At 43.0% G+C, this 16163-nt stretch overlaps 1 protein-coding gene across 1 annotated transcript in view; it reads right to left on the bottom strand.

Moving 5' to 3' along the window:
- nsmce1 (NSE1 component of SMC5/6 complex) overlaps positions 1-16163 on the bottom strand; it is a 56728-nt gene that overhangs the window by 9160 nt on the left and 31405 nt on the right. The window contains exons 3-6 of the mRNA XM_078558431.1: positions 10932-11053; positions 6598-6675; positions 5475-5621; positions 5238-5354 (exon numbers count right to left, since the gene is read on the bottom strand). Coding sequence (XP_078414557.1) covers positions 5238-5354; positions 5475-5621; positions 6598-6675; positions 10932-11053 — 464 coding nt within the window. The remainder of the gene's footprint in view (positions 1-5237; positions 5355-5474; positions 5622-6597; positions 6676-10931; positions 11054-16163) is intronic.

Genomic DNA, 16163 nt, shown 5'->3' with positions numbered 1-16163 from the left:
ATTTGGCCATAGCTGAAGAAGAGCTAACAAAAGAATTAAATAAAGCAGGTCTAAAACGGAGTTTGGTTTTCGATTGAACTTCCCTGATGGAAGTAGGGTTTAAAGAAGTTACGTAAAGTGATGCGATTCCATGCCACGTTTTCGCCACCTCCTCCCGCCCCCAACACACAGCGGAATTAACCCTTTTGTGCTGACAGCTGCGCCCTTTTAAATTTATCACACGCCTTCAGATTACTAAAACTATATTGGGCATTATTAGATTTTAAGTTTCTAAATTTACAGATATGATGGTTTCCAGCTCCAAGTGAATCCAACAGTTTTGAGAATTAAAGCACAGCTTGAAGCCTTTGCCTTTCAAAGACTTGGCCTTAACAATTCAGGCTGTTTGTTACCACTTGTTATCTTTCGAGATAAAGTGCTTGAGAACAGGAGATTTGATGCAAACACACTGACCAATGAGTATCAGGCTTTTCAAAACCATCATTTAAAGCCAACAAACCTGGGCAATTGTTTCTGAAATTAGAATTGATAAAATAACTTCACATGAGTTGCTATTTTAAACATTCAAAGGGAAATTTGCCTGACGTTTAACGGGATACACAAATTCTAATTTTCAAAAAAAAAGCTAATGGAAAAACGGTCTAGGTGATTTTTTGGGATCAAAAAAAATCTGTTGTTTTAATTACATGTTCTTATATGATAATAGCCCAGAAATTAACAATGAACCTGCAAAAGAATAAGGAATATTATTGAGGTGATATCTGCAGGTGGGGAGTTCCCCTGCAAATGGATTCTGACCAAGAAGCCATTGCACAGGCAACTCCAAGGCATAAAAGTGGAAGTAAAATATCAGTAAGAAGCTGCTGACGGAGAGATAGGGAACTGAGCTTAAATCACCTAAGCAGAGTTACAGGACTAAGTAATGGTAAAGATAGTGTCTTCCAAACCAGGACCGGCATCCGTTGGATAGGGCCTCACATAATCCTGATAGCCAGTGACACTTGCATATGTTTGGATATGCTAGCGGGGAATTAATGGAAACACTGGCCTCAGGTTAAACTTTATGACTCACATTCTGTTTCTGCCAGCAGCAGATTTCTTAAATTATTTTATTTCAGATCACCCTCCTGGTAACTGCAGCAGCATGGGAAGCGTCCATCGTGCTCATCAACACAAGCACCTGTCTGCATCCTGGGCAACTTCTTAAAGGAGGCAGGAGAGAGTGGGTAAAGAAACCCAATGTGTGGAAATCAGATAAAATTACCTCAAGTTCACACACAACACAAACAGTTGTAGTACCCATGGGACCTGACTTGGGAAAGACAAATTACATTGCAGAGCCACCTGAATTGAATGGGCATGACATTGCGCTTGATGAACCCCAGCTGCAACACAATAGCAGGCCTCGGCAATCTCAAAGGATGGTATTTCTTACCCAAGGCTTCAAAGACAATGTTGTCAAGAACTGTGCACCAATATTATTAATCAATTAATTAGGATGGCATTGATATAAGATGTTTCAATTTAAGAACATGCGTTTATCGGAAGCCGACGCAGTGTCCCACCACTGTGCCGCCTCCCAAGGATGGCATGATTAGAATAGGGAATCAGGAAATATTGTTGTACAATGTTACCATGGTCAAATTAGAAGTAACATGTAACTTGAGTAGAATAATCCCAATATTGAAGGATAATCACGGGGGATCATCTCGAATCAGTTACTTGGGTAGGGCACAAGCTACTAGTGATTGTAATCACTAATCAGTGATTATAAAATTCGTATAGCCCCTGGAACAAGCAGCATATTTGGGGATGTGGGAAGACTATTCAGTAGTGTTAATTTGGTCTTGAATTCATGGCAACTCTCAAGTATAAACGATTATGCCTCATGGGAGGCGCAAGAGTACACTAGGGGTCTGTAATTTTCTGCTCAAGGAACAAAATACGAATTCACAGCTGTGGAGCTAGAGGGGAAGGGGTTACTAAATGATTGTCAGAACGGGAAGAGGCTGTAATAGTCAACTGATTCCCAGTCCAAAGGATGGATCTGTGATGTACTGGCCCAAGATCTAATTGATAATGTGCAATTAGATATCAAGTATATTAGGCTTGGGACTGTAATCTGGCATATACACGGGGTGATCAGTAGTTCAAGTTTAAGTAATCTGGAGCTAGGAAGATGAAAGCCACTGATAACACAACTGGCCAGCGGCAGGGAAAAAGAATACTTAGTACCTTGTGGCATTACAAGTAGATATCTAAGAATGTACCCAGGAGGGGTATAAAGTTGAATATCTAGAGGTGGTCGCAGATGGATTAGTGTATAGAATATGATCATATGCATATATGGTAAAAGGGACTGACAGCATGTTGCTCATGACCACAGATGAGTGCTGTACTGAATCACATTACATAGTGTGCATGTAACGCCTTAAGATCAATGAATGGCAAATCCTCAGTGACAGTCAAAGTAGGCCCTTGAAGAGGCCTTTCAAACAGTCCAGGCATCTCCAGCCCAGTGGTGCTTCCTGACTGCTGAGAATAATTACTGCTATAGAAGATTGGGCTGTAGGAACAACAATACATTCTGTCTTCAGGTTTGACTCATTCACCCTGGGAGATTTCCACCTGTCAGGGAGAACTGTGATGGGTAGGGTTTTCAGCCCTTGGTAGGATAACAAGTTAAATGAAGATAACGCACCAGGAAAGCTGCTTGAGAAGCAGTTAAAAAGACCTGACTGACAGCCAGAAGCCATACCAATAAGAGTCAGGTTACGGCAAAAAGGACAGTGCAAGTGGATTTAGCCAAAGGGAAGGCCAGGGTATTAAGGTGCTCTGTTAGTGCTAGAGCTGTGGGAAGCCACATACAATATAATTGGTGGGAATTAGGCAGAATAGCTGCCGCTGTAACTTCAGTGCTCATCCTGATCATCAGCATCTCCATATGCTGTTACCAAAGGGTGATGATTTCGCACGTTGTGTAAATAGTAATGATGTCAAACAGTTGCCGTCTCAGCACCACCTCTAAAGAAGGGATGTCAAGATGATAGTTATAGTGTTTAATCTGGCTATTCATGTTCCAAGCCTAGGTGGATATCACTAGGATGACCAACAAAGCTGTAAGAGAACTACAAATTGACTAGGGATGTAAATAGCACCATGGACTTGATGCCCACAGGAGTCCAGTAGGATCCCTGGACAGTCAGCTGAGGTTCCAGTCAGATGAGTTGTGATCGCCTGGGTCAGATGTAATCTGACTGGGGCCAAGAGGAGGGATTGATGTGGGGATTAAAGGCTTAATAAGATTAATGAGTTATAAAGTGAGTTATATTCACGAAAGCTGTCTCTCTCGCTGTACGTTTCCATCACAACCCTTGACCTATTCATCTGCTATTGTTTTCCAGGTGCGTTTAGCTGGAGATGGAGTCACTGTAGCTGATAAGCTCAAGCTGTTTCTTTACATCCTGTACTTTCCTACTAACTCGCAGACAAAACAGCCTGGCCAGCTGCAACTGTTTCGTGTGTTAATGTACGTTAATGTAACTGCTCTTTGAGATGAAAGCAAAAAACTGCGGATGCTGGAAACCCAAACAAAAATAAAAATACCTGGAAAAACTCAGCAGGTCTGGCAGCATCTGCGGAGAGGAACACAGTTAACGTTTCGAGTCCGTATGACTCTTCAACGGAACCAAGTAAAAATAGAAGAGAGATGAAATATAAGCTGGTTTAAGGGGAAGTGGGATAAGTAGAACTGGATAGAGGGCCAGTGATAGGTGGAGATAGCCAAAAGATGTCATAGACAAAAGGACAAAGAGGTGTTGAAGGTGGTGATATTATCTAAGGAATGTGCTAATTAAGGGTAGAAAGCAGGACAAGCAAGGTACAGATAGCCCTAGTGGGGGTGGGGTGAAGGAATCGAAATAGGCTAAAAGGTAGAGATAAAACAATGGATGGAAATACATTTAAAAATAATGGAAATAGGTGGGAAAAGAAAAATCTATATAAATTATTGGAAAAAAAAGGGGGGGATCGGAAAGGGGGTGGGGATGGAGGAGAGAGTTCATGAGCTAAAATTGTTGAACTCAATATTCAGTCCGGAAGGCTGTAAAGTGCCTAGTCGGAAGATGAGGTGCTGTTCCTCCAGTTTGTGTTGAGCTTCACTGGAACATTGCAGCAGGCCAAGGACGGACATGTGGGCATGAGAGCAGGGTGGAGTGTTGAAATGGCAAGCGACAGGGAGGTCTGGGTCATGCTTGCGGACAGACCGAAGGTGTTCTGCAAAGCAGTCACCCAGTCTGCGTTTGGTCTCTCCAATGTAGAGAAAACCGCTCTTTGAGATGCTTCGGTTCACTGAAGCATTCCCCTGCATGCTTTTAATAAAGATTCCCTAACTTTAACTAACTCCGGACCCAGAGTGGCATTTGTCCACAACATTTATCCCCACTCCACATATAGTAATCAACCCCCCCTCCACACCCCCCCCCTCCCCACACAAATAGTAAGGCCATAAGACATAGGAGCAGAAGTAGGCCATTCAGCCCGAGTCTACTCCACCATTCAATGAGATCATGGATTCTCCTCAGCTCCACTTTCCTGCCTTTTCTACATAACCCTCGATTCCCTCATGGATTAAAAATCTGTCCATCTCAATCATCTCCTCTCCTATCACTTCACCACAGCACCCCACCCCCAACCCCCCCTCCTTTGGTCTAGTCATTGGTGCCTACGAAGCTGAGTCACCAGCCCAGGGTAAGGGACCTGTACAACAGGCAGACAAGTGCAGAAACACAGTAAAGTTGAAGCCGCCCCTCATCTTCCCAGCTGAGCTGCATGACCTCTGAGTTTTTCTTGGACTCAGTGATTAAGTTACGCTTGTCGGCCTCTACCAAATAGACACACAGATATCATGGGTCTGCACAGCACTCGCCATTTATAAGTGCTTCCTAAGGTTAAAGGAAGTGTTGGGCTCACCATCCGCCCATTGCTGTTTGGCAGAATCGATCTAGTGGGTCCAGTGCTGTCTCGCTAGAGTCTCCAGAATTGCATTGCTGTCTTCAGAGGGGAGAGCTCAGGTTGCAGCCCACGGTTTGGGAACCACTGCTCTATATATTGCTTTACCATTCCAGCAGAATGAAAGTTCTGATTCACTCTCCTCCCTGCCCCAGGAGCAAACAAAAAGCTCCAACATAGTACACCTCCCCTCACCCCACCCATCATCCCTGTCACAGCATGGGTACCTGAATAGTAATGTTGTGGCAGATGTTGCACTCCTTCACTAGGTCCTGGTACATGTTGCGAATGTATTGTTCCAGCTCCATAATGCAGCGAGTGCTCAGAATGTACTCACCATCATTCTAATGAGGGAAAAGTGAACAGCAAACACACCAGAATATTCATCACAGAGGAAAGAAATTTCATCCACACATGTAAAAGTATAACTTTGATTAGAAGATGTGGTTTCTGCTGTCACCTGCCTCACAAAGCCACCTGTCCTGTACAAACCGCTGCAGCACTTGTTCTACTTCTTTCTTTTTCATTTTCTTGGGTTGCAGTTGATCAGCCAGGTTCAGGATGTCTGTAGAAGAGACCATCCCACTTTCTGACTCCAGAACTAGGTCCATCTGAAAAGAAAGAGCTTTGCATGGAATTCTAAATCATGTGAAACTGCTCCCAATCATCCATCCCAACTGCAACCCATCATCAGTTAGCAAGCTACTGTTGAGGCGCCCCTTGACATGTCAGCCCCTTTACTCTCCCAATCCAACAGGCACAGTTAAGAGACCAGGTGCATACACACTACCTCGGGCAGCCACCAACTACCCAATCAATCTCAGATTCTGAAGGGAGCCAATTCCAGCAAGGAACTGGACACACACATCCTTCTGCCATCAACCAAACGAAGGAAGCAGCAGCTGCTCAGGAACAGTAACTGGCTGATCATTAATGCTGTGCAGCATTTGTCTACCTAAAATCAGGAGCTGATTAAAGTATTTTGTTTGGACGGATGTACACTGGCCTTGAGAGAAAGGCTTCAGTGTGACTCTGAATGGCCAGCGCTATGGTACATTATCAGTCTATTAACGTATTAAAAACAGACAACCCTGATTTATGACAGCCTTTAAATAAAACAAAGAAATGCAAGATGTAACATTCAACATTTCCATTAGCTGGGTGTTGTTAGTTTGTCCAAAACTCTGTTCAAGTCCATGGCTCCATTAATTTTGTCCAGATCAGGTGTTTTGCCAGACACAGTAGAAATAGTTGCCTATGTGCGGAGTTCCCATAATTTGCACTATTACAACATTTTGACATCCCAGGTAGGAAGATCTGAAAAGGTCAAGTTTCCAGAGCAGGAAGATGGTTAAGAGTTGTGTTAAATTCTGATGTGGCTTTGAGTTCCACAAAATTCTTACTTCTATAATTCACTACAAACTGAAAGGTTAGAAACCCGCTGCTGATTTAAAGCTCTTCAGTTTTAATTAAGATTGAAGAGTTTTCACAACAGAAAACTCTCAAAACTTCACAGATGTGGGTGAAATTTAAACAGACAAGTGCGGTGTTTGAAATATGAGGCACTGAAGAGACTGTTGTACTCACAGTTTTCTTGAACAGTTCCAATTCAGTTTCTGTGTAATCGAATGCCATCCTGGTGATCTCAGTCTCCGCAAGGTTAATCTGGAGAAAGTGCAAGAGGGAGATTAATGGCACTTTACAAGAACCTGCAGTCTGGGAGCTTTCATTCAGCAGATAGGTGGCAGATGAAATTCAATGCGGAGAAGTGTGAGGTGATGCATTTTGGTAGGAAGAACATGGAGAGGCAATATAAAGTAAGGGGTACAATTCTTAAGGGGGTGCAGGAGCAGAGGGACCTGGCTTGATATGTGCATAGATCATTGAAGGTGGCAGGACAGGTGGAGAGAGCAGTTAAAGCATACAGTATCCTGGGCTTTATTAAGAGGGGCATAGTGTATAAGAGCAGGGAGGTTATGATGAGCTTATATAAGACACTAGTTAGGCCTCAGCTGGAGTATCGTGTACAGTTCTGGGTGCCACACTGTAGCAAGGATGTGAACGATTTGGAGAGAGTTTACAAGAATGGTTCCAGGGATGAGAAACTTCAGTTACAAAGATAGATTGGAGAGGTTGGGGCTGTTCTCTTTGGAGAGAAGACTAAGAGGAGATTTGATAGAGGTGTTCAAAATCAGGAGGGGGCTGGATAGAGTAGATAGGGAGAAACTGTTCCCGCTCGTAAAAGGATCGAGAACAAGAGGGCACAGATTTAAAGTGATTTGCAAAAGAAGCAAATGAAATATGAGAAAAAACTTTTTCACGCAGCAAGTGGTTCGAGTCTGGAATGCGCTGCCTGGAAGTATGGTGGAAGCAGGTTCAATCAAGGCATTCAAGAGGGCATTAGATGATTATTTAAATCGAAACAATGTGCAGGGTTATGGTAAAAAGGCAGGAGCATGACACTAAGTCATAATGCTCACTTGGAGAGCTGGTACAGACAAGATGGGCTGAATGGCCTCTGTCTGCATCATAACAATTCTGTGATTCTGTAACCAGCTGCGCAGATGCAAAAGCGCACCGATCTGAGGGGCAGGTTCTTGAGAACATGGGCTATCTTGCATACAATGATCAGGTTGAGGTTCAGTTGGCAGGACAGGGTGCAAAGTATCAGAGGTCAGGGATGTTCAAGAGCATTACGCCCCCCATAAACTGATTGTGTGTGTTAATATACACTACCCATTTTCAAACCTAATGGACTCTGCATACTCTTCATTTTTTTTAAGTCACTTCATGCCCCTCCCCATACCAAAATCTGAAAGGTCTTGCCCAGTGATTTTTCCAGAGCTGTTGTCAATACTGTTCTTTTAATTGGTTCGCAAAAGCTGGGCCCACTGGCATTTCAACACCCTTTTCCCCAAAATAGCAGCCCTGTCAAGAACTAGCACAGTTTAATCAAATGATAAGACCATAAGATGTAGGAGCAGAAGTAGGCCATTCAGCCCATCGAGTCTGCTCCGCTAATCAATGAGATCTTAGCTGATCTGAGATCATTTATTATGCCTGCCTCATTACACACTACCAGATCCAAAATAGCCTGATCCCTGGTTGGATCCACAACATATTATTCTAAGAAACTGTCCCGAATACACTCTTATGAATTCTTGCTTGCGGGTATCTCTGCCAATTCGATTTTCCCAATCTACATGAAGATTAAAGGCACCTATGATTAAGGTGCTGCCTTTTTTTTTTACATGCCCTCATTATCTCCTGATTTATTCTCTGCCCTACAGTATAGCTACTGTTAGGGAGTCTATAGACCACTCCTACCGTCTTCCCCTTGTTATTTCATACCTCCACCCACATGGATTCTGCATCTTCTGATCCAAGATCATTTCTTGACATCGTACTTATTCCATCTCGCACTAACAAAGCTACCCCATCACCCTTTCTTTCCTGCCTGTCCTTCCAAAAAGTCACCTATCCCTGAATATTAGTTCCCAGCTTTGATCTCCTTGTAACCATGTCCCCGTATTGGCTATAAGATCATACCCATTAACTTCCATTTGTGCCATTAATTCATTTATTTTGCTCCGAATACTACGTGCATTTAAGTAAAGCAGCATTAATTTTGCTTTTTTACCATTTTTTCCCCCCCCCTTTGACCCTATTTGCTGCTTTTTTAAAAAATGTTTGTACACTCTGGGTATCATTACCTAAATAGCTGCCCTGCAATGCTGCCTTATCTTTTTGCTTTGTAAGCCTACATATTCCCTCTCCAGAACCCTAACCCCCCACCCCCCTCCCCCATTTAGTTTAAACCCCTCTCTACAGCCCTAGTTATTTGATTCACCAGGACACTGGTCCCAGTGCAGTTCAAGTGAAGCCCATCCCGCCAGAACAGCTTCCTTCTGCCCCAGTCCTGGTGCCAGTGCCCCATGCACTGAAACCCATTCCTCCCACACCAATCTTTGAGCCACATCATTTAAATCCTTGACTTTATTTACCCTATGCCAGTTTGCCCGTGGCTCAGGTTGCAACCCTGAGATTATTACCTTGGAGGTTCTGTTTTTTAATTTAGCTCCTAACTGTTCAAATTCTTTCAGCACAACCAACTTTCTAGTCCTATCAATGTTGTTGGTACCATCGTGGACGACGACAACTGGATCCTTCCCCTCCCACTCCAAGTTCCTCTCCAGCCCTGAGATGTCGTCCCTAACCCTGGCACCAGGCAGGCAACGCAACCTTCAGGACTCACACTCACAGCTGCAGAGAAGAGTATTTATCCCCCCAATTATACTGTCGCCTACCACTATGTTCCTATTTCCTCCCCCCACTTGAATGGTTCCCTGTACCATGCTGTCGTGGTCAGTTCGCTTATCCTCCCTGCAGTCCCCGCTCTCATCCACACAGCTTGCAAGAACCTCGTAAGCTGTTGGACAATTGCAGGGGCCAAATTTCCTCGAACGCTACCCCCTGGGTCCCCATACTTGCTTCATCTGTAGTCACACCCTCCTGTCCCTGATCACAGTACAAGTTTGAATTACCTAATCTGAGGAGTGTGACCCCCTCCCTGATGTGGCGCAACGTCTGCAGCTCAGACTCCAGCTCCTCAACTCAAAGATCCTCAAGCTGCAAATGCTTACTACAGATGTGTTTGGTCTGGATCACCTTAGTGTCCAGCAGCTACCATATGCTGTAGCAGCAACACATCACCTGTCCTGCCATCACTATCGTATTTAACTTAATTAATAAATTACTCTAGTATCTCTGGTCTTTAGACTTGAAGAATACCCCACTCTTTACACTTTGTGATTAATTTTTTCTACACCAGTATCGATCTTATACTTAACAAGTTATTTTTATGAAAAAGAGAGAAAAAAGAGACTTCAACACAAACTAAAGACCTTGCTTTTATTTTAAAGACTAGAAATACTCACCAATCAGCTGCTTTCCCTACACTCGCGTCACGTTGTTATTCGTGACTTCTCCCCACTCTCTTTTTTAAACAACGTCTCCCTGCTCTCCGCGCTCCTTTAAAATTAAGTCTCCCCACTCTGCGCTCTTTTTTTTAAAAAAGTGATGTAAATCACTGGAAAGGAATATTTGGGGCCTTGGATAATGAGAGAGGAAATAAAAGGGCAGGTGTTTCATCTCCTGCACTTGTATAGCAGCGGTACAGCACATGGAGGTCTCACCGTAATGTAAAGGAGGTGTATCTCAGACTCAGCCTTCTGGGAACCCTGGGCAGACAACCCTGAGCAGACATTTAAGGTGCAGAAAGTAAGGGATATCAGCCTCCAGTGGCTACCTGTGATAGTTTATTACACCTGTCAGAGGTGCTTATACCCATCTGCCAGTGTAAAGAAGGAACGAAGCCTGAGCACCAAATGTCATCCACAGTTTCTGTGAAGTTCAGTTGGAGGCAAAACAAGAGGATATAACTCAAATCTATAAACTTTGGGTCAGGAGTCAAGCACTCAAGTATAGCAAGAAAACAAGAAACATAAATCAGAGATAGACTTTGGTTTGTCACTGACATGGAACTCAACCTACAGGAAAAAAATGGAAAGAGTTCTACAGCTCCTGTGCTGGATTCAGGGACTCCAAGACAGCATTAGAAAGTAAAGAGGGTAATGAGTCATGTACAGCACGGCTGTGAGAGTGCCCTTGCTGCTCAGTCCTTATCCTTCATCTACAGAGATGACAGAAAGATCTGAAGAGGTCAGTGCATTTCCAGGTTAGTTCACAGATCTTGCTTTTGTAGAATGCTCACTGCTTTGATAAATTGACGCAACTTTTTTTCCCCACTTATAGTTCTGGGCATGTGGTTATTTCATCTAGATAACTTTGCCCAAATTCTGCCCGATCTTCTACCAACCACCAGAAGTGAAAACCACAAAGACATCACACTTCCCACTCACCAGAGCATAATGCTGCTGTCCATCAACCTCACTCATCCCCTTCCTGATCTCCATGAAGAGAGGTTGTAGATGGGTGTTGATATTTTTGATAAACTCATCCAACTGGTCATGCCTGTAATGCACTGGAGATTGAAGAGAATGAACACTCGTTACAGGGCTGGCTCATGTGACAGACAGACTTTGACAGAGAAGCCATTTGTCGGGGAATTTACTTACAATCTCTTGCTCTATCCCCACCCCCATTAATCTAACCTAATTAGGCAAAAAGGAGGAAAACAGTTTTGAGAAGTTTCCTACTTTATAAGAGAAACTTAGTATGTTGCTAGCTTATTGCTAATGCCACTGCCTCTGGACAGAGGGGAGCTGCTTGTCGACCAAGTTTAATAGTGAGCACAAGGCTGGGTATTTGGTAGTGTGGGAGCAAGATATATCAATACGCCCATGTGCCAAGGACAGATGTTTGGGATAGGAGAAGTAAATGACAACCAAAGGCTGACAAAGAGGAGAGCTGTGGAATAAGTGGCATGAGGTGGGAAAGGGAGGTGACACTAGTTAGGTTTGAATTAGTGAAAGGGTCAGGAAGCTGCAGGACACATGCTATGGACAGAAGTTATGATTTGCTTTTGTCTCAGCTGTCAACGGTGATGGTAACTCTTTAACAAAGGCAACTTTCCCTGCATTTTTCTCCAGTGAAAACAACCTTTCAGAGAAACAGGAAGATGTGTAGTAACAGCAAGACATATCTACAACTATTTCTAAACCTAAAGCAACTCAAAGAACACGAGATATTGGAAGCACACAGGCGGTCCTAGAGTATCAAACAGGAAGCAGGCAGGTTTGCCCAGTCACAACTGAAAAGGATTCAATTTGCTGGCATTTTGAAGAGGTTTCCACACCTGAATTGTGGGCGTGTCTTCTCTCCTTACAGGTGCAACTGGATTCCTCTTCCAGCCATTTGTGTTTTTTTATCCCAGATTTCCAACAGCAGCTGTATTTTCCTGATATTTTGCAGCATCTTCTACCCAACCTTGGTTGCACAGTGATTTAATCCAAACTGTTATTGGTGAGGTTTTGGAAGGAGAGTTGGGTGCGATACAGTTGGATGACAGAACACCCGTGGCTCAGTGAACCATTCAACTATTCAGAACACTGGGCCTTATTTTAAAACTATGGCAGGACAAGCAAATATAAAATATTACAGAAAAATAAAGATTAGACTATACATAGTGTTTGAGTAGTTCAGTTACTGTTAATAGTCTGTGCATGAGCTGTAAGACAACCAAACATCTCTGCAGTTCAAGGCCCTTTTTATAGGATGCACACAATTGGAAATTACCAACACGAATATTCCAAAAGCACTGGCGTGATTCCAGCTGAATAAAGATAAGGCCTTTTCTGAGAAGCCTCTACAATGTTGACATGTCATACTATGCTGACAAAGGCCATCTGATAACAAACCAATAACCAAAGTTACACTAATTTAATCAGCAGGTTGATAAAATTCCAGGCATCCTACACAAGTGCTGTTGATTATCTACACTGCTCCCTGCACTTAATTGTTTCAACCACAGATTGAACCAAAGAGAACAATTTGAAACAAAAAAGTATCCAAGCTACAAGTACTTTGTTTATTTGAATCTGTTTTTCAAATCTCACTGTATTTTCATACATCTGGGGCTCAATAGTTTTTAGAAAGCCATGATTGAATCTACCTCCACCACACTCTGGTGTTGATTTCTAGCTCCTAACCACTCATAGAGAGAAAACTTTTTCCAGGTCCCTCAGGTTTGCTAGTCATCTTAAATCAATGTCTTCTGGTTCTCGACCCTTTCGCCAATGGGAACAGTTTTACTCTGCCTAGACCCTTTTGTAATTTTGAGCATCACCATCAAATATCTTCTCCAAGGAGAACAAACACAGCTCCTTCAATAAAATAAAAGCAAAAAAACTGCAGATGCTGGAGATCTAAAATAAAAACAAAGAGCTGGAAGAACTCAGGTCTGGCAACTTCTGTGGAGAAAGAAACAGCGTTAAGAGTTAGGAAGATTGAGCAGTTCAACATATGGTTGAAGAAATGGAGTAGGAGGGACGGCTTTAGATTTCTGAGGCATTGGGCTCAGTTCTGGGCAGGTGGGACCTGTACAAGAAGGACGGGTTACAACTTAACAGGGCTGGGACTAGTGTCCTAGTGGGGAGGTTTGCTAGTGCTGTTGGGGAGGGTTTAACCTAGATTAGCAGGAGAGTGGGAACCTGTGGGAAAATTCAGAGTGCAGAGGAGAAAAACTGGCAGTGGGAAGTAGTGAAGTATCCACTGATAACGAGGATATATCAGAGTTGCATGAAGGTAGATAGAATACTTGGAGACATCTTTGGCAGTCTCTTCTTGGCCTCCACCTATCACTGGCCCTCTATCAAGCTCTCCTGTCCCACCCCCTTCTACCAGCATATATTTCGTCTCATTTCTGTGTCTTAGTTCTGATGAAGGGTCATACGAACTCGAAACATCAACTGTATCCCTCTCCGCAGATGCTGTCAGACCTGCTGAGTTTTTCCAGGTATTTTTGTTTTTGTTCTAGAATACATGGAGACTTTGATAGGAATAGAGTAGGCAACAGTAAGTCATTAGATGGGGTCAGAATAAGCGGGAAAGTAAAAAAGCCTAAATCAGGGCTAATGTGTATGTATGTGAATGCACGGAGTATGATTAATAAGGCAGGTGAACTGCAGGCACAGGTTGACAAATGAAATTATGATATTATTGCTGTAACAGAGACCTGGCTCAAAGAAGGGCATAGCTGGGCATTAAATACTCCTGGGTACAAGGCGTTTAGGAGACAGGAAAGGAAGAAAAGCAGGGATGGGGAGTGGCAATACTGGTTAAGGATGGCATTACAGTACTGGAGAGAGAGGATGTTCCAGAGGGGTCAAGGACAGAATCTCTCTGGCTAGAGGTAAAGAATAGGAAAGGTGCAATAACATTAACTGGTGTAGTATATAGACCACCAACTAGTGGAAGAGATGTGGAGAAACAAATTTGCAAAGAAATTACAGAGAGGTGCAAGAGTTATAGAGTAATCATAATGGAGACTTCAATAATCCAAATATAGACTGGGATAGGAATAGTACAAAAGGACAAAAGGGGCGGGGGGGCGGAGAAAAGAGTCCTTGGAATGTGTTCAAGATAATTTTCTGCAGCAGAATGTTTCCAGTCCAACAAGAGGACATGCACTTTTGGACCTGGCTCTGAGGAATGAGTTGGCTCAAGCAGGTCAAATGTCAGTGGGACAGCAACCATTGTATCACAAGGTTAAGGTTAATCATGGAAAAGGACAGAACAATCCAGAGCAGGGATAATTAATTGGGGGAAAGCCAACTTCGATGGGATGGGAATGCATCTGAGTCGAGCGAGTTGGAATCAAATGTTGAGAAAAAAGACAGTGGCTGAACAATAGGCCACTGTTGGATCCAGTGCCCTTTGGTTTATTGGGGCTAAAAGATCTGGGTTACACACTTGGGGTGGCCGAGTTGGTAGAGACAGAGAACATCAGGAAATTATTAGAATAAATACATGCTGTTTATTTCCAAACTAAACTCAGAAGCTACACTTGTGTGCTCACAACTCAAAACTCTGTCTTCACTCTTCAGTGTCTAACTCAAGACTCTCCCCACAGAGGTAGCCAGCTCTGCTATTGGGTATTAAGATCTTGTGATCTTACATTACAGCACTTGTCTTAAAATGCGTATTACATGGCAGATTACTCCATCACCCTCCCCTTTAATGAAAATTACATTTTACAATTTTTTGATATACCAAGTTATTTACATAGATCAATTATTTACAAAGTCAGTCTCTCTGGGGGTTTCCTTATGCGTGTAGACGCATACAGCTCTACAGCTTCTGAAATTTGATTTGGAACTTCCTTTACTGGAGTCGTCTGAGCATCTAGTTCCTCAGTAGATACCAGTAAATCTGTTTCTTCGACTTTTCAGGTACATTCAGCCCTTCAATCACATTTGTACTCAGTTGAGTTCTTTCAACAGGAAATGTTGATTCAGTCTCGAACACTTGTGGAATCATCTCTGGGTATTTGGTTTCTCCTCTTATGTGATCCACGTGTCTCCTAATTACTCGACCTTCGACTTTCACATGGTAGGAAAGAGGTCCAGTTACTGCACTTATCTTGCCAACCAACCATGCTGGTCCTTCTCTAAAATTTTTCACAAATACTTTCTCTCCTACATTAAATGTTCTGTACCGACTGTGACAATCATGTCCAATTTTTTGACTTTGCTGCCTGCTTTCTACCTTCCCCCCCACCAAAGTTTGTCATGATTAAGCTCAATCTCGATCAGAGACAGCACTTCATCAACAATTCCGCTGGTGTGACACCTGTTGTTGAATGAGGGGCGGTTCTATGCTGGAAATCATGCTAATTTAGTCACTATCGAATCTCCAGACAATTTCTTCATATCTGATTTGAACATCTGAACTGCTCTCTTGGCGAGTCCATTTGAAGAAGTGTGGTATGGCGGTGTTTTCACATGAACAATATCGTTGAGACTTGTAAATTGGTTAAATTCAGCACTTGTGAATACTGCTGCATTATCTGATACTAGCACTTCAGGTAATCCATTAATTACAAAACTTTGTCGTAGCTTGTCTATTGTCGCTGAAGACATGGGTGACCTCACTTTGTACATGTCCATCCATTTTGAATAAGCATCTACGATAAGTAGAAACATTGTTCCCATAAAAAGTCCCACACAGTGTGTACTCACACCCACGGTCTTCCTAGCCAATCCCAGGGGTGTAACGGGGCTGTTGCAGGCAATTTTTGTACTTGTTGACACTGCATACAGCTTCTCACTAAGTTTTCTATTTCTCCATCCATTCCTGGCTACCACATATAGCTACATGTTATTGCCTTCATTTTGGAAATTCCGGGATGTGCAGTGTGAAGTTTGGATAACAATGGCTTTGACCTTCTGGAGAAACAATCACTCGAGGTCCCCACAATAAAATACCTTCTTGGCTGGTTCTCTCATATTTTCTATGGAAATATGGTTTCATTTCATCCGATTCTGGTTTTTGTGACCAACCACGAAGAACTTGATTTCTCACTTTAGATAAGACTGGGTCTCGATTTGTCCAATCTTTCATTTGCCTTGCACATATCGGCGATGAGCCCAGAAAATTCAATAACAAAATGAATTCCTGAGGAATTGGAACAT

Source organism: Cetorhinus maximus, chromosome 15 (assembly GCF_964194155.1).
Source record: "Cetorhinus maximus chromosome 15, sCetMax3.hap1.1, whole genome shotgun sequence".
NCBI lineage: Eukaryota > Metazoa > Chordata > Chondrichthyes > Lamniformes > Cetorhinidae > Cetorhinus > Cetorhinus maximus.
Note: the sequence above shows the minus strand (reverse complement) of the source record. Positions and strands in the feature narration are given on the sequence as shown.